The 19,221-nt window shown below is 37.1% G+C and overlaps 1 protein-coding gene across 2 annotated transcripts; it reads right to left on the reverse strand.

The window, feature by feature from the left end:
* Positions 1-2,682: 2,682 nt before the first annotated feature.
* On the reverse strand, positions 2,683-15,766 carry LOC145775757 (uncharacterized). Of its 2 annotated transcripts, none has more exons than XM_082587121.1 (7): positions 15,609-15,766; positions 13,441-13,641; positions 11,884-12,099; positions 11,073-11,228; positions 5,691-5,987; positions 5,067-5,438; positions 2,683-3,925 (listed from the first exon to the last, which is right to left on the reverse strand). In XM_082587121.1, exons 1-7 carry the CDS (start codon positions 15,697-15,699, stop codon positions 3,846-3,848), a joined length of 1,413 nt encoding a protein of 470 aa, XP_082443247.1. In that variant the 5' UTR covers positions 15,700-15,766; the 3' UTR covers positions 2,683-3,845. The 2 variants fall into 2 exon arrangements, with proteins under 2 accessions (XP_082443247.1, XP_082443246.1); XM_082587120.1 differs by having other exon boundaries at positions 2,683-3,929.
* Between the last annotated feature and the right edge of the window lie 3,455 nt (positions 15,767-19,221).

Genomic DNA, 19,221 nt, shown 5'->3' on the forward strand with positions numbered 1-19,221 from the left:
GGAAATCTTCGTGTATAATTTCAAAAATGGAACAATTTTTTCAACAGAAAAGAGATTACGTTTAAACAACGCTGATGATTTTCCTCAGGTCATCGATACTCATTGCTTTTTACATCGCCATGCATTAGCATCTAAAACTCTCCCAACAAATTTGAAAGAAATTTTGTCTGGTAGTGTAAAAATCGTTAATTTTATCAGAGCTTGTGTTTTGAATCATCGAATATTCAAGAGGTTATGTCAAGAAATGGGAGCGGAACAGGAAGTTCTCCTCTATCATACAGAAGTTCGCTGGCTGTCAAGGGGACAGTTTTGAATCACTTATATAAACTTCGAATGGAAGTTTCTTTTTTTCTAAGAGACAAAAATATTGAACTCTCAAAGCAGTTTAACAGTGAAGAGTTTATTCAAGGGTTAGCTTACTTGGCGGATGCTTTTACTCATATGAATGAGATAAATCGTTCTGTTCAAGGCCTTGCCGTTACAAGTATGGACGCTTCTGAAAAACTTAAAGCTTTTCAGGACAAGGTATCTTTGTGGAAGAGTAGATTGGAGACTAACAACTATTTTCTTTTCTCAACGTTGGAAGAAGCTTCAAAATGGAACTGCAGTTTGTAACGCTCTGCCATCTTCCCTGCACACAGACATGTGCAGACATTTGGAAGCATTGCAAAACTCTGACATTTGGAAGCATTGCAAAACTCTTTCAGAAGTTACTGCTTAGCCGCAGAGGATATTAAAAACACAGCATGGATACGTTATCCTTTCCTCGTTGAACTGGAATCTATCAGTGATGAGGACCTTGCAAAAGATGAGTTCATTGAACTAAGGGCAATGAAATCATTAAGAATGTCCTTCAATTCGACAAGTAGGCTATATTGGCTATTTTTGGAGTTCGTTGACGCAAGCATATGCTTTTTTGGTAAAGAGAGCCATGGCTGTTAGGGATAGGGGAGGAGTCCGGGTGGGAAAGATGAAAGATTGAAAGTGGTACCGTAATTGGTAAATAATGTCCAGGATTCCAGGTGGTACCGGTAAATGTCCCAGAACCTGACAACTGACAAGCAGTTTTTTAGCTGCACAGTGAACGAAGGAAGTAAACCATGTTATTGCAAAATATGTGCTGACTTCTGCCTACTGTTCTAATAAAACATCGTTGCTTCGACATATCGGTGCTACTGAAAAAAATCGAGATTAAAATAACTTTAATTGAGATTACAATAACTTTAAAGTTGTATTGGTACCTTTTTTAACTTAAATAACGTCAAAAATAACCTCGCCTATTAAGGAAATTTTGTAGGATTTCCGATTGAGAAAAAAGAGATTTTTCAGGACAAAAAAGGAAACTGAAGAGGATTTATCAATTGTCAGAAGTGGAAGCACTGGTTGTGCTGGACAGTGGTTCAAAATCTTTACAAGATTTCAAACGCGCCTGAATCAAGCTTCAAAAGAAGCTTTCATGATACAGAGATATATAACTTGCTGACTTGACTAATTAAAACGATTCGCTTCATGCCTTGAAGGTTAAATACAACCAACTGTTAGCTCAGTGGTTGCACGACCCACTCAAGATTAAACGGCGCAGATTCAGCTTTCAGGGAGTGCTAGTGATGCAAGCCGCGCCGTGCCGCGTACGCGGCCGCTTTTGACTTTTTTGCCGCGCGCCGCGCCGCGTGGAAGGTTGAAATGACAAAGCCGCGCCGCTTGCCGCGTAAACTTTCGTAATCGTAAACTTTCAACTTTTCAAGAAAATCAGTTATGAAACTTCAAATTTAAATTGGAAACACGGATCAGTTTTTTTTTCTTCGGAAACCCTAAACTGGAAAGCTATGCAAATGACTTGCAGGCATAGACTGCAGGTAAGCAGGTTGCAGTTGACAGGGTTTTGGAGCTAGCTTGTGAGGGAAGCTGTACGAGTGTTTTTGGTTAATAACCTAGCTGATAAGCTCAGCTCCCAGTTACCAGGGTATAGCCCTAGCGCAACTACCGCATTAGTTACTATAACAGTTAGCCCAGTGAGTTCAGGCTATAAGTTTTACTCTTGTGTGTGTAGTTCATACAGCCAGTGACATTAAAATTTTCATTATTGCTTACAAAAAGTGTTCAAAAGTCCTGATACTGGATCCAGGAACATTCTATTTGAAAAAGCATGATGTCTTAGAACTTAGATGCATTGCTGATAAGAGAATACGATCTGGTTAGCCTAGTCAATTAGTGCACAACTGTACTGGTAAGTTACCAGTTATATGCCATGGGTGCTTTTTGACTTTCTAAAAAATAATGCGTTAAAATATTTTTTGAAAATTTTGTGATTTGCGGTGTGCGGTGCGGTGCAGTGTCAAAGTTCCAGACAAATTGCGGTGTGTGGATAGATGATGCAGTTGCGGTGCGGTGTGCGGATAAAAATTTTGGGTTTGCTGCATCTCTAGGGAGTGCGCTTGAGCAGCGCATTTCAGGACTGCTCTCCATCCAGCGGCACCTGGTGGATGGAATAATTCCTCAGCAATAAGAGGAAGCTTCAATCTGCCAATTTCGGTAACCGGCCCTGCGTCAGTGGTTCAAGGTTTCTACAAGTATGCGAAACTAACAGGAATAACCTATCAGATGCTTTGTCAGTCCGAGAATAAAGATTCAAAACCAACCAAATATAAGCCAAAGTAAAAGTATAGGCTACAAAAGTGAGAAAAGCACAATTTATTAAAAAAAAACAACGATACGTTATATCCTAGAAGAAAGCCAACAGAAACACAGAAACTGTAAAAAGATAACTAGTCAAGCAGTGATAGTTCATTGGAAACAAAATCATGATCAAGAAATCATTTTTTTTGTATCAATGTAATAAATAGAAAATTAGTGTTCAAACACAAAAAAAATAAAACTGGATGAACCAGAATTAATGTTTTTGAGCAAAACCTTTGTGAAAGAATGATAAACTACAGAATCGTGTTTGACGATTCAAGTTTTTGTGTTCGGCTTACGAGTGAGGAGTATTTTCATGGTGAAAAACTACTGTATATAAACCTATGAACACAAACCTTACTGAACAAAGACAACTCGAAAGAAAAAATATTAAAGCAAAACAGAATGAAAAACTGAGACCAATGTAGGACGAGACGTTCAAGTCAAGTAAAGCTGTTTTGAACTGTCCTTATTTGAACTTTGTTGTAAAAGGCAGCATGCAGTAGCCTAATAGTAATCACAACAATGTTTGGGTTAATTCATTGTCGCTCTACAACTGCAAAGACCTTTTAGCGATAGGGCTCATTTTTAGTTTTGTATCAGGTTTAAGATGTCACCACATTGCCCGATTTTTCCTCACTGAGTTATGCAAGAAAGAACACAATCGGTACCGTTTTTGAAGTTATCGGTTTGACCAGACCTAGAATCGATCTCAGACCTAACAGCACTAAAGCCTAAGGCGATAACCTCTCGACCACTGAGCTGGTTACAGTAATAGTATTAAAAGTTTTTCATGAAACTGAAAGATTACACGCTTAAAAATCAGTACACTCTGAGGCAGTGTGTGCTAAGGAAGATTACGCTGCTCTGCTGGTGCAAAAGGAACAATGTTTATATTGACTTGCGATCTTTGCATAGATAACATAAAGAAATAAACGAAGCAACATCTATATAGGGGAGAAAAGAGTCGCGAGTTCATATTTTATGTCGATTTGAATTTTTGGACGTGAAATAATCAAATCTCACATACAACATCAACCACAACCACAAAAGAATAAAAACAAATAAATAAGTTTACAAAAATAACTTTTGAAAATTGGCATTGTGCTATAAAATGCATTCTGTAATTAATATTGGCAAAGACACAATAAAAATGAAAAAATTATATTCTAATTGCAAACAAGTGCTTTTGTTTCTTGGTGTTTTGCACATTCCTTCATGAGTGCATTCGTCCGAGATTTCACACAATCTTCCTAAACAAAAATAGTTTCAGTTAAACTTGCTGTTTTGCATTGTTAATTTGTGGTTGTGCAGCAATCCTTTTTTGCACGCACCACGAAATTGCAGAACTACAGTATAAAGACAAAGCATTGCTTTTAGAGCGCTCGTGTATCATGATTAGTCTATAATTATTAGATAATCATTATTAGAAAATCACTCTCTATAATTATTAGAAAGTATTAGATAATACCTCTACGAAATCGGAGTGTCTAGGGAGCTGACTTTGTTCAGCCCCCATCTTATGGAGATGCCTCAACGTGGTGTAGAGGTGAACCCAGGCTGAAAACTAGGCTAATCCCTAGCAACTCCTGGGGCTAATAGACACACGTAAAAGTCCCCAACGGCAATCTCTTTATGGCGGAAGAGGGCAGTGTCTGACGGGCAGGCATCCTGTAAGGCGGGCCTCAATGAACAGAGCATCCGGCAGCCCGTTGCAACCGGTTCCCCTGAATCTGCACGTTCCGATCTTATTGGACCGCAGTGGACATGGAGCTGGCCAAGAGTGTGTGCGTAGCCCTCGCGTAGTCACGACCACCTTAAACAACCACACAAGCGAATGGCCTTTGTCTCAATTTGGACCAGGACCAAAACAAAGCCCAATGGCGATGATATTACGGGTAACGGGGGCAGGCTTGGTAGAGCTGGAAGCCTCCAGCCCGGTCTCACACATTGGCGGCGGATCTATGATGATCGTCTCCCTCCCAACGATTAGATAAGAACCGTGCTGTTAAAACGATCATTATTTGTTTGGTTGGTTTTAAATATTCATCCTCGGACTGACAAAGCCTTGATACGTAATTATTCCTCGTAGTTTCGCATACTTGTAGAGGCTTCTGACGCAGGGCCGGTTACCGAGATTGATAGAGTGAAGTTTTCCGATTTTTGAAGTGTTGTTGGAGGAAAATTATTCTATCCTCCAGTTGCCGCTGTCCTAAAGCAGTGGAGAGCAGTCGTAAAATGCGTTGGTCAAGCGCATACCCTGACAGCCGAACCATCGCCGCTCGATCTTGAGTCGGCGCGTAACCACTGAGTTAACGTAGCAGACAATTTGATTGTAAAAGACGATATCTTACCGTGATACATTTGATACGCGAAAACGCTTAGGTTACCTGAAAATCCGTCCATACAGGCACAAGAAATGTCCACATGTTGTTTCAAGTAACAAGTTCCACCATTGTTGCAAATGTTGTGTTGACATTTGTTGAGCTCTTCAGTGGTGACGATTTCCGTCACGGATGGTTGGGTAGTCGTTTCATGTGATTTTCTGTGGTTGCCTTCATACTCGATTTGCGAGGTGGTTTCATGCGTTTGAACTGGTGGTGTTTGTACAGGTAGGATTGGCCGCTGCTTGCCGATAATTGGAAAATTAGCGCAATCTATAATTTCGTCGCTGTAATCACCGCAGTCGTTGTATCCGTCACACCGATAAGTGGCGCTAATGCATAATCCACTAACGCATTGAAATTCGCTTTCGTTACAATCTGTAATAGTTGTTGAAATTTTGTTGGTTTATAACATTTTCAATTCAACATCATAAAAAATCACAATTGAAGCCAGAATGCATATTGAACCAAACCGGCCTGTTAAAAAACGCCTATGTTCTTGATATGCAGCAAGGAAAAAAACTGTTTGAGTTGAAAGTCATTTATTTCTGCCATTCATTTTTTAACCATAATTGGATGCAGATGCTTGGGTTAAAACGAAAGATTTTCACCTCTGAAACACCAACTCACCGCATTCGATCTCATCCGATCCATCAATGCAGTCACTGTAACCATCACAAAGCAGTGCTCTCGGTACACAGTCGCCTGGATTGCTTCTGCATTCAAATTCGTCAGCATTGGAGCATGACGACGTAGGTGCTGGATCTTCAGTGGTCGGCCAATTAGTGTTAAAAGTCTTTGATTGGGCTGTCACGGTTGAGTGATTAAATCTAACGTTTGGTAGCTTTGTGGTCACGGTTGGTTGACTCAAACTCTGTGAATCGGCAGTCAGCTCAAACGTCATCGCAAGGTCAATTACAGTCGTTTCTAAAAAAAAAATTAACCATCTTTGTTTAGTTTACTCAATACCTGAAATTCTAAAAATTGGTCAAATTTCAAGTGTATTATTCGCATCAAAATTTAAGCTGCTTCAAACAAGGAACTACGTATACGTAACATGTGATAAGAAACAAAGCCCAAAATGCAATTGAAATAGCCTGCCAACTTAAAGCAGTTAAGCTGGGTCTCATCTCTTTTCGTCGTCAGTACAAGGCTGAGTGCAAAGCTTACCGCACCAACACGTATTGCCTGCCAACTTAAAGCCAATCCCCTTGCAGTAAAGAGTGATACATGCAAGCAGTGGCGTAGCCAAGGGGGGGGGGGGGGTGTTGGGGGTTACAACCCCCCCCCCCCCCCTTTGGGTTTTGGCACGCGTGTGACGTCACGATATTGAGAATGATGCTTTCAGTCTAAAAAAAAATGCCTAATTTTATACAAAACTGCATTAAAAGAGCGAGTTTTGCCAATACCAAACATTCAAACATCTCAGCCAGGAATTAACAACAAGAAAACATAGAAACTTAGCTTTATTTCCGAAAAATGCCGAAGAAAACATGATCTTATCCTTTTGCTATGCCACCGGACAGCACCATTTTACAGGAATATTCATACCCACATTTTTGTTGAAAATGCTCTCAGAATGCACCAAATTCAAAGTAATTTTTCAAAATTTTCTGGGGGAGGCCCCCCAGACCCCCCGCTGCTGGGTCGTCAAAACCCCCCCCCCCCTTTCGAAATTCCTGGCTACGCTACTGCATGCAAGGCCCATGCATCCAGAACACTGGCTTATGTCAAATGTCAAAACAAACGCAAAAAAAACTGCCTCAAGTAAACAACACAAAAATCTAATGAGAAAAAAGGTTGCTTTTGCTCAACAAGGTTTAAAGCAGCCTCGCTTTGTTATTTTGTACATAACCTTTCCAACGAAGCGGAAGACTAAAAAAAACAATAGATTTTCTTTCTAGGGATTAATGTTGCGGCGGCAGAAAGGATTAAGGATTTTCATACTTGGGTGATCAGTTCAGTTGTTTTTATTTCTGACCATCACAGCAAAAACCATACATGTCAACATAGCAAAGGTCGAGAAAAAGGTAGAAGCGACAAAACGCGAACGTTAAAACGTGCTTGTGTTTTGTCAATTTATCCCCGGCAAATTTACAAAACAGAAAAGATGAAATGCCTGATAAATATATCCACATTTAGATTCGAACATAGCACAAGCAGGTGGGAAGGTTAATCATTCAAAACTTCATCGAGTCATTGACGTAGGCCTATAACACACGAATTTAAAACCAAACCAGGGTCGTTGAAAGATTCACTGAATTCTTCAACAGAGCAAACAGATATTATTGAATGATGTCTGTAAGTCAATCATCACAAAGCGCATAAAACTTTTAAGTTTAGATTTGAGACCACTTTCGTTGTGATTTATTTTCTTACTTTAGTTGTAAATGCATAATGCATATGCATAACATAATTTCGATGTCGCTTTATAAAAAAAATTGCAATAAATGACATATTTCCAGTGAAATGTTACGCATTTTCATTGTGATGATATAGCACTAATTCCTCATCATTTTGGATTGGAAAAAAAAAATTTTGTGCTTTTTTGATGCATAACAAAGGTGCGTAACATAATGCTCAGATTCTTTATCTCTTCTCAAACATCATTTCAATAAAACAGAAGTTAGTCTGTTTTTGTAAGCAAACTTTTGTGAGACAGAACTTTGACCCTGCTTTTGCCATTAAAAAAAAATTCAAAAAAGTTCGGACCGAACGAAATGAACCGTAGCAAACGCTTGATGATTCAAAAGGCCCTGAAAATATGACTGATATTAACTTTGGCGGAACTTCATAGTCGAAAAGTAGTTTTATTTAATTACTAACAACCAATGACAAATAAGCAGCCTACAGAATTTAAACTTCATCTAAAAAATTTCCGGTTATTTTACTTTTGTCTTGGGTCAACACTCAACAGTTGCCGTGTTAAAACCGTGACCTTCGAGATAATGACGGTTAAAACACGTTTTGCGCAAACAGTTCGTTTTAATTAACAATACGGCAATAATGATGTGTTTTTATTTAGTACTGTACATATTTAGTAGATGTGCTTTACTTCTCAGCGCTTTACAAAGCAGACAATTCAAGATAAATTGAAAACAGACACAGTTAAAATACATCGCAGATTTTTCCAATGATTTCTACATAACTTATCTGAATCGATACTAAAGTTATGCGGCTTGTAGGAATTTCAGCTGGCTTTCACTATCAAATTCCCAATAAAGCTTTTAAATCATCCGATCTTTATCTTCAAATAAAACATTTTTCCCTAGTTATTTACAAACAAACGTGAAACAGTGTATCTGTTTGTCACAAATCTATCCACACATCAAAAGTAAGGTACGTCACAAAGAGAAGCGCATGACTCAATCGCTATTGTATTTAACAATTTTATTACCACAAACTACTGATGACGAAACCATCAGAACCATCAGCCGATCAAACAGGGTGAGCTTCAAAGTGTCAAATTTCTCGCTTACTCAAAAATACGGAAGCCATCGTGGCAATGTAAACCAGCAGCTACTGTAGAGCTATATTGATATTGAGTAGACCGAGTGTCAAATATGAAGAAACGTTTTAAACCTACGTTCGAGAATTGCAATAACTCCGTTTATTTGATTTAAAAAGAAGCATGGCTAGCGAGAAAGCTACACCGTTATGGTTAGCAAATCGCAATTGCTCGCTGTTCTTGCGAGTAATCAGCCATGCGCTGATTGCCAAGAACGCTTCTTTCTGCACAAGAATGTTGCTGAACTTCATGCAACTCCTGTTAGGCTACAACTCATGAGGATGAGGCCTCACCCTAATCAATGATTAACACAATTACAACATTACTTTTACGACAGTAAGTAAATATCTGATAGTGGATCGAATGATGACATTTCGTAGAGTAGACGAACAAAAAGGCTTTTAATTAATTGTAATTGAGATCATTGTTAATCCGTAGTTCCGCTTTGTGTTGTAACTCCTATTGTTTAGCGGCCGAGGAAAAGTACAATTGCGCAGTGAAGAAACTGTTCCACAAGACATTGGTTGTACGATTCAACTGAAGAAGCTACATTAAGTTTATCATTCGTCGTGATTTTGAACCCTAGGTAGCCATGATTTAATCCAATTTATACATTTTACTTTAACGAGAAATCAAAAGAAAGACATGACTTGAAAAGTTTGTTTTGCTACTTTTTGTATCACAGTATCACCATCCAATGTAACAAATAAATTTGATCAAAACAAGCCAATGTCACAGCTGACATATTTTCATTCGCAACAAGGCGTAACTGTGTAAGTGATAATGACTCAGAAAATCATAAGTCATTCAGACAGTTACCTATATACATTATACAACTGCCAGTTGACTTTACGAAGATCAAACAGACAACTTTTAATGTCTTTTTTTTTAATTTCCATATCATGTAAGCGCTGTGTCAAAACAGTAGTTCGGTCCACATTAAAAAAACTTCTTGTCTGATGATTTCAATTAACAGCATACTGCTTTCGAGTAAAGTACACATTACATCATGTCATAAATATCGCACAGGGTGGTTTTGTGATGAGAAACTTGTAGTTAATTTGAGCAACGGCATGGTGCTGACCTATTGGTCTCACTACCCTTCATTTCCCGTTTTAAAAGCAAAGATGTAACCAAATACCTGCGAGAATTATCAGGTGTTGTGTCATTCAATTGTATGATACTGTATGTTTACTCATATATTCATCCAATATAAACAAGAGATCGGTTACACTGCTCATCTCAGCTGGCAAAGTGTGTCTTTTTTTAAGTCGATTCAACGTCTGAAAACGATTAACTGATGCAAAAAAGAATCAATTTTGTTCTGTCTGGAATGCCATGTGAAGATCCAAATATGACCTATTCAGTATTCAAGTTTCCCACACACGATGGTAGCTAAAAGATTATATTAATTTGGGAAAAAATTGTTTAAATCTGTTCAGATAATGTAGCAAAACTGCAACCTCCGGGGTTCTTCTGATTTTATATGACTCTCTTTGGGAAAAAGAGGGTTAGCAGAACTATCATATTGTGTAATGTGTTATCATGACGTAATGTGTGTTCCAGTCAGACTACATGATTTACATGTTTGCTGTTATACTGTGGGGGAGGTTAAAGAAAACCAAAAACTGAATGTAACCACGATATTTGAACTGTCCCTACGGTTAAGGCTAAACTAAAGGTTCTGGAAAAAACATTGCGACGCTTTGGAGCGATGTTTTAAAGTTATAAGTTTGCGGTATTTCGCATCGATTTATTTATAGCCAATACGTAGCCTATTGTAAATAAAAGGGTCAAAAAACTCCTCAAAACCTCAATTAGTTTTGTTCAAATAGCAATGACATTTCATTGTACGAACCGAATTGCTGTTTTATCCACAAAAATGAAGAGATTCTCTCTGACGATGTAAACAACGGGTGTCGAGATAGTTTCCTTCCTAACTGCGCATTGCTTTAAAAGTTTAAACAACAGCTGGTACTGAAGAGGCGTTTTTAAATTTACATTTCTAGCACCCAACTGAAAACTTTAAAAAACATAAAAGTTTTTTATGGATTTCAACGGTTTTCTACTCCCCGATGGAAAACAGCTATGCCAACCAGCTGGAGAACAGAACTCCAATCCGCCGAATGACGGTAGTGAAACAGACATATACAAAAAAAATCACATTTACTATTTTTATAAAAAATTTCAAGCTGTGGTTTAGTTTTCACATGCAGTGCCCAACAATCAGTGTGATTATGTTTTGTTATTCAAATGTCTTATTGCCTGGCTGTCACATAAAATACAATATCTAGAGCAGATTGAATAAACGTTTACCAACGAAAAAGCCCGCTTCAAGGCAACAAAAAAATCGATTTGAATACAAAGTGTGCCGGATTGGGAATTTTGGTGGGATGCAAACGTAAATATGGTCATGCGACAAGGTTAACTTCTTCATTATACCAAATGCAAACCGAACTCCTTTACTAGTAGAGTTGAAAGATATATAATAACTAGTTCTTCACCTTCTTTAAAAGTTGTGCTTGGGAGCTTTGTTGTTTCTTGTTGTTGAAGGCTTGGTGTGCTTGGGTGCACGGTAACTTCTTCTGTGGTTCTTGGTAATTCCGAAGTCTCACTTGAAAGTGATGTTGAAGCTAAACCGCTTTCTTTGAAATTGGTTTCTAAAGTAGATATTTTTGCTTTACATATGTTGGACAAAAACAACAATAAAAAATCGAAAATAGTGCAATAGTCAAAACCAGTCAATACAGTGCAGCAATTAATCTACGTAACTTGATGCCTTGCTGAGAATAATGTCATTTTTAAAATCATTAAACATACAGAATCGCCTGCAGGCATTAAACCTTTGTTTTTAAAACAAGGCCTCAATTGGTCTTAGCAAATCTTGAATGCCAGTTATTTTAATAAGTTAAATCTAGGACCATTGTCTTCCCCTTCTAGGAATACTGAATGTAGCTTATAGGCTACTATTCATAACCAAAATAAGTTTGTAAACTGGTAGGTCTCACTTGTATGATCCATTTTATATAACTGCCCATGGTTGCACTTTTACTAGTCTTTTTTGACAAGATGTTAACAACTCATCGCCTGATTAAATTTGGTGGCTGGATATGCTATTAGATGCCTTTTACACGTACACTAGCTTTTTCACTAAAAATTTATTTAATTTTTTATTTGTAAACAATAACTAACACAACAAAATGTAGGCCTATGGTGTGTAGGAACAAGTCATGAAATTGATTTGATCTGTTGTAGACAGCACTGCAATGTGGTCTAAGTTCCTATAATGGGTTCTTATACATAAGTTACACTTACCACAAGCCAGTTCGTCTTCACCCTTCTGGCAATCAGTAACTCCATCACACACGGCGATCATTGGAATGCACAGACCATCTGACGATGAGCACCGAAAGCCGGTGGGGTCTTCACAATTGCCATAGTCATAATAGTTCACTTCGTATTCATCAGGTGGAAAAACGAGTGGGGGGCTAACGTAAGCAGGTTCAGCCGAATTAGTGGTTGTCTTGTAAGCTGAATAGAAAATTGTTGTTGAATATACAATCAAATGGCAATCAATATCACCACGCCGATAGCATTGCTTCAATGCTTCAGCAACGTTTCCCCTTGAACTACAATATGCTTTAAGAAAGATGTTACCACCAATGTACCACAGTATTTCGAAACTTCAATTTTCAACAAAAATTGCTCAATTTCCGAATCGATGTCGCTACGAAAAGTGTGAGTTACGAAAAGTACGAAAACCGGGAAGAAACATATAACCAGCGTTTGATCAAACATAAACAAAACACCGCGGCAGGTGTGCTTAAAAAAATTTTTCAAGCGTCACTTGGAAAGAAATTAAATCACGTAGTAGACTATGAATAAAAGCGCTAGAGGCAAAAATATAACTTTATGACAAAAGTGACTTCCGTGGCTTGAAAATAGTCCAACCAGAGAACAAAATTAGAAATGGTAACAATTAAATAACAGCTTTCGCGAAAAAATGTGATAAAAATAATTCTAAACCTCCGATCACTTGCTGACGTTACTTGGACGAATTTTATGAATAAAAAATCCTTCTTGATTCTTTTTGAAGAGGAAGAAAGAATAAAAAATGAAACAGAAATAATGTTTGTTTGTTTTTATACGTCAGTGTAACGTCAAACTCAAAGCAAGGTCACCCAACTATCATCAACTGAGTGTCCGCAACCTGCCCCAACACTAGACTTTCATAGAGATTGCTTTAGTGTGGATATCGTCATACTCATATCCACAGCAAAGTGACCATTTTCTGAATGCCGGTAGGCGAGATTGACAACATTAAGTTTCAATGACACAAAAAATAAACGAAAGAATGGATGAAATCTTTTATGAACATACAAAAATTGTAATGAGCGCAAATGAGAAATTGCAAAAGTACAAGATATTTATAGCTGACGGCTGTAGTAGACGCAAGATTATAATGAATTGATGAGTTGGTTCATCTAGGTAAAATTAGATCAAATATAATTACTATTTACTGCAAACCTTAACAGGCTGTTTCACCTTTATTGGAATGGTCGGAAGTTTCTTATTCAAATAGAATAAATTGGAATAGATTCTATTTTATTCTATTTTAGATAAAAGTTAAGGTTTTTAGTAAGTAGTAGCCTACCTGAGTACCTGTATTTAATCTAGTTTTCTCTGCTTAGCTTTTTCGCTTAGCTTTGAGCAGTTTGTTGCAGTATTAATAACTTATAGTATTTATTCTTTAGGCAAAATTAGAAAAGTAGCTTTGTTTTGTCAATGATTCATTACTTCGCTAAACAAATCATTACAACAGATTGTACTTTTTGTATGAAATTTTTCGTAAGCTATACTTAGGTCTCTTACCATTGCACACACTTGATTTTTCATCACTCCCATCCATGCAGTCGGGCATACCATCACATAAGAACTTTATCTTAATGCTAAATCCGTCTTCAGAACATTTATAATAGCCCGGACTCTCGGGCTCGATGTCTATTTGGTACTGGTCGTCTTCATCAGTTCCCGGGTTGGTGTCAGAATAATATGAGTTGCTGTAGTCAGCATCTATACGAAAAAAGTTTTAGAGATTGAGTTGCTGGTTTATTCTTTTCTTTAAATGCACTACAATCAGTGGAGTATTACAAGTAGTACCATTACAATACAGTGAGCATTTTCTGGGTATTTGCTTTTTTCAGATCTTCAAAGATAAATCGACTTGGATTGCAATTTTCACAATGGCTCTTTATATATCATATCGAAGTAAAATAATGATTTTATATGACATGAAAAACCGCTATGCAAACTAAAAATGCGTTTAAAGCTTGCCGAAAAAATTGAACACCCAAGCAATGGTTATTCTAGGCCACTGATCAAAATAAAACATGTTAAAAAGCAACTGCCCAAAGCAGAACCAACAACTTTAACTCTATTCACTTAGCCTAATAAAGTGAAAACCGCAGAAAATTAGGGCTTGTGTAAGGCTGAGAACAAGGTGTGTCACCTGGGGCTGGCTTCCCAAGCATATCAGAAAGTAAATAGGCCTAGGTCTACACTACCCACATTGTCACAGCAGCTTCGAAGAAACTTAATTTCAAACTAAAGCTTTAAGCCATGATTCAGAGCTTATACACAATTTTATTAAAGACTAAATTTCTAAAATTGTTCAATTTTGATTCAGACAACTTTAAATTAAGTAATCTTATACTTTATAAAAGATTATAAAAAAGCGTTTGACTCTGTTGAAACATCAGCTGTCATTTCAGCACTGGAAAAACAGGGAATTGACCAATCATACATTCAACTTCTCAAAAACATTTACGTGGAAAATACATCTATAATTCGGCTGCACAAAGACTCTGAACCATTTCAGATTCAAAAAGGGGTACGTCAAGGTGACACAATATCTCCAAAACTTTTTACAGCAACCTTAAAAGAAATTTTTAAGCAACTTAACTGGGAAGAAAAAGGAATCAAAATTGATGGTGAATACATAAACCATTTACGTTTTGCTGATGACATCATCCTTATATCTGAGCAACCTAAACAACTACAAACAATGCTAAGTGAACTCAATACAGAAAGCAAAAAGATTGACCTTCATATGAACTTTAACAAAACGAAAGTCATGTTTAACAAACTGGCAGACATCGACAGCAATATTCTTTTGGACGGAGCGACTATCGAAAAAGTTGATCAATATATATCTTGGCCAAAAAATTACAACCAACTCCAATAAAGAAGATAAAACCAAAAGAAGAATATCACTTGGATGGCAAGCCTTCGGAAGAGCAAGTTCGATATTTAAGTCAAACCTGCCTCTTTCTCTCAAGAAACAAGTCTACGATCAATGCATCCTTCCAACCGCTACATATGGTGCAGAAAGTTGGAACCTTACAAAGAAATTAACACTTAAACTAAGAACTATGCAGAGAGCACATAAACGAATCATGATGGGTTTAACATGGCGAGATAAAAAGACTGCCGAATGGATCAGAAATCAAACGAAATTACGAGATATATTAAGCACAATCAAGAAACTAAAATGGTCCTGGGCGGGTCATATAGCAAGATATCAGGACAATAGATGAACTAAAAAATTAACAACATGGACACCACGAGAAACCAAAAGAAAGAAAGGAAAACCAAAAGTAAGATGGAGGGACGACATTGACAAACAATGCAATACAACCAATTGGTACCAACTAGCACATAATCATGTAAATTGGCATGAAAAGGGGAAGGCTTACGCTCTGCAGTGGGCTCTCACAGGCTGAAAATGATGATGAATCTTATACTTTAGACCGAGTTACCATCAATTCGTGACATTTTACCACCTAGAAATTCTTACTTTGTCATGTGACAGTGCACGCTGTTCTCTTGTTATTGTAGATAGTATGTAAACACGCTTGTTCAAGCCTCGCTCACTATTTTTTTTTTCTGAAGCTTGAAGATTAATAAGAAGCAATGTCACTGCAATAGATTTCAAATATTTCTTGACATAATAAGTTCTTTCACAAACTACATATACCAACCGTTATCCAAAGGCATAGTCTGGACTTCAACAGATGTCAAGAGGATGGCAAGTAGCTTTGACAGCAAAACAATTTTTTCGGTTGAAGGCATTCCATAAAAATTAATCACAACAGTTAACAGTTACAAATTTACTGCTAGTAGAGCACCGAGACGGTTGTGCCTGCTGAAAATTAAATAATTGGCTGCTAAACGCTTTGTCATTGTGAAATAGAATCGAACTGGTGTAAATGTTGGTGGTGAGTTGACGGAACAATTCAATTAAAAAATTTGGTGAAACATCATAAGCCTTTGGTAATTCAATTAGTCAGCTGAGCCTAAAAGGTAACCTGCATCATTTTTAAAGACAATACAATGGTTTTGAACAGGAATAGATGCGGTTACAGATCAGTTTAAAGCACATTAAGTATTTTTGCTGTGTAAAGTCGACTTTTTCCTTTGAACTACGTATTTTGCAATGATATAAAATGCGATCACTCATAGATCACTAAAGCTGTTTAAAAAGTTCTTTTGGTAGTGTAACCATAAAATTAAGGCAACTCACCTTGTCTCAATACAAACTGTTTCAGATTTGTGAAGTATTTATAAACGAAGCATTCACAAGTTGCGTAGTTGGCAAATTGTTTTATTTCAAACCCACAAAGAAACAACATTTTTACAAAGAGGTTTAGAGTCAAAGCAGAACAAACAATTATGAAAATTGCTATGAGTGCCTAGTTGGTTACTAATTAGGTATTGATTAAAACATATCAACAAATTGTCATACATTGCGGCTCAAGCCATGCGAGTGCTCATGTGCTGAGAAAACTCGTAACAGGCCACAGTTGGCTTAGCTTTTGCTGAACTTTCAACAGGGCTACAACTTTCTATTCTGCCTGTATACAGGTTAATGACAGAAAACGTAGTTTTGTAGAGATTGACAGCTAACTTCAATGCCTCAGTTTCTGCAGACACTCATCATGCAGACACTGCTTGTATGAATTTACTTCCTGTTGTTGTGACAGGAGATTCTATAAAACACTTCGGTGTAAGCAACACAGTTTTATTATAAAATATTTTTGAATAGCTTGTGACGCAATATAAGCCCTCAAAATATTTCAAACACTCAGCAGTGCTTGTTGCCATGCATTCATGGACGGTTAACATCTATTTTATATCGTAGAGCGTTGAATAAATGTGATTAATCTACAGTAGTGTTTTGTGCTAAATTTAGGTGCCTTTCCCTGACTGTAAACAAAGATCGCCTCTTATAAAGTCATGCAAGCTCCACTTAACACAACATGAACTGAATACTTGAAACACCTGAAACCTTTTCTATTTGACTTTAGCCTACATTCCACGACAGCCAAACCACAGCCTCTGCGCACAGGACAACGGCATGTCTAGAATGAAAGCTAACAGCCACCGTCGTCGGTCTTTCATTGTCGACGGTTGCCTTTTAAGGTCATCTTGAGTCACAGATGGCAGCATTTAGACAAACCTAGCTTTTAGCTTGGCGTAACCACAGCGCTAAATCATCCCCCAGAAGAATGTGAAAAAAATACTACCAATTACAAGTAACAGTACAAAGAAGAACAAGATTTTATTCCAGATCAAAGCTCTTTGACCACATAAATCATAGTTTTACGTCCGACTTATTGTCACTTGTTGCTTCATATGTGATTGTTTTTTAGATTACCAAACTTTGTTAGCTAAAACGTTGTCTTTACATCTGTTATACTTAGTTAATAATATTTACTATCAAACTTATTGAGAAACAGTTTTAAGGTACAAGCGGTACATAAGAGGCTTCACTGAATGGCACATTACAAGTCCATTGCTCGCTTTTAAATACGATTCAACAATGATTAACAAGAGGATCGTAAAATCTTTCCACCTGATCATTAGTTTTCATCTTAACATATTGTTTCGATGTCGGACAAATTTGTAAAGGACATAACCGGCTTGAACAAATAGATTTTCAAGTGCACTAACTTGTGATCAGCAACAAGGGTAGTTAGAATCGGTAATTAATCTAAATTGAACAAGTTCATTTAAACGGGCATGTTTCCGGCATGTAAGAATACCTAAAACTATACAGCGGTTTGCAGTCTGGTGACACTTGCAACATGCATAGTAGGTGTCAAAACTCAAGCAGAACCCTATGGTGCAAGTTAACGAAGTTTCTCCGGTCACATGCCTTTTGTCGTAATGGATACAATTGAAAATCCAAACAGTCATAAAGTAAATTTTACAAGAACTGAACAAACAATGCGTTGCTGAATTCAAGCTCAGAATTACATTTAAAAGAAACAAAAACAGCGTCAAATTGTCAATTTTCCGTTGATTCAACGCTAATGAACGGCTTTCTGAAAAAAGAAAACTAAAGCAAAGCTGTAACATAGTCTACTCGTATAATAGCATAACTTACTTTAGCTTAGCTGATGTTACCTTCAACTATACAAATACATTGTAGGCTACATCATCATGTATCATAATTACGAAAGAGAACAAATCAAGATTATGCAAGTGTTTCTGCATTCAGACAAGCAGGCTTCCACCCTAAAGTGGCGCAATCACATTTTTAGGCAGCAACGCCTTCTTGTTCAAACAAACATACATTTTCGTTGATTCGAGGTCAAGACTATGAACACTGACCAATCTTTTTTTCATATTGGCAGCAAATTATACATAGCACAAAATGCGGTGTTTTGCATCAATTTAACATTCCTAGGCATTGTCTTGTTCAAATTTACATTTACTGGATAACCTTTAAGGTAAAATTTATTAAGAAAACTTTTAAAGTAATCGCTTTTCTATATTTCTTTAACGTTTGCAAACGTTGAATCAATATAAAAAGAATTAATTTGTTTGCTGGATACATGAGAAACTGCAGCAATGCAAAAAGGTAATTGCTGTTCACTCTTAACTAAGGCATTCGTGAACCCAACTTGCCAAATTTTGTGCATGAAGTCATACGTGTTTTCTACCAGCTCAGTGGCCGAGTGGTTTCGCCTTCGGCTCTAGTGCTGGTACATCTGAGATCGATTCCAGGTCGGGTCAAACCGAAGACTTTAAAAACGGTAGCCTACCGATTGTGTACTTTCTTGCAAAAAGCAGTGAAAATAAGCCGGGTAATAATGTAATGACATCGTAAACCTGATATAAAATTAAACATGACCCATGAGCTAAAAGACCTTAGCTGTTGTAGAGCGATAATAAATAAAACCATAGCATTATTATTACGTATAGATGTTTTTTTGCCCAAGTTTGTTTTTAAAGAACGCTGTTGAGTTGAACACTTTTGATGTTTGATCGCTCTGCAAACAAATTAAACAAGACTCAGAATGCTTTACGCAGTTTTTTCAAATCGTAGCACTTAATTACATGATACAATTTTGGTAAAGAGGTTACTTTCTTCAGCCACAGACATTTTGTACACAACAAAACGTTTGTAGCTTATAGTTTATGTTCAATTTTAATCCATTATGTTAATTACATGAATAGTTTAAAAAATATTTCGTTCTGTCACACTCACATGTGGTTCGTTTTGCTCGATTTTTTGTTTATGGAGCGTTTTGTATGAGCGCTCTGGTTAGTTTTGCCAACGTTAATGTGGTTCGAAAGTGCATTGTA

Source organism: Aplidium turbinatum, chromosome 8, assembly GCF_918807975.1.
Source record: "Aplidium turbinatum chromosome 8, kaAplTurb1.1, whole genome shotgun sequence".
NCBI classification, from domain to species: Eukaryota; Metazoa; Chordata; class Ascidiacea; order Aplousobranchia; family Polyclinidae; genus Aplidium; species Aplidium turbinatum.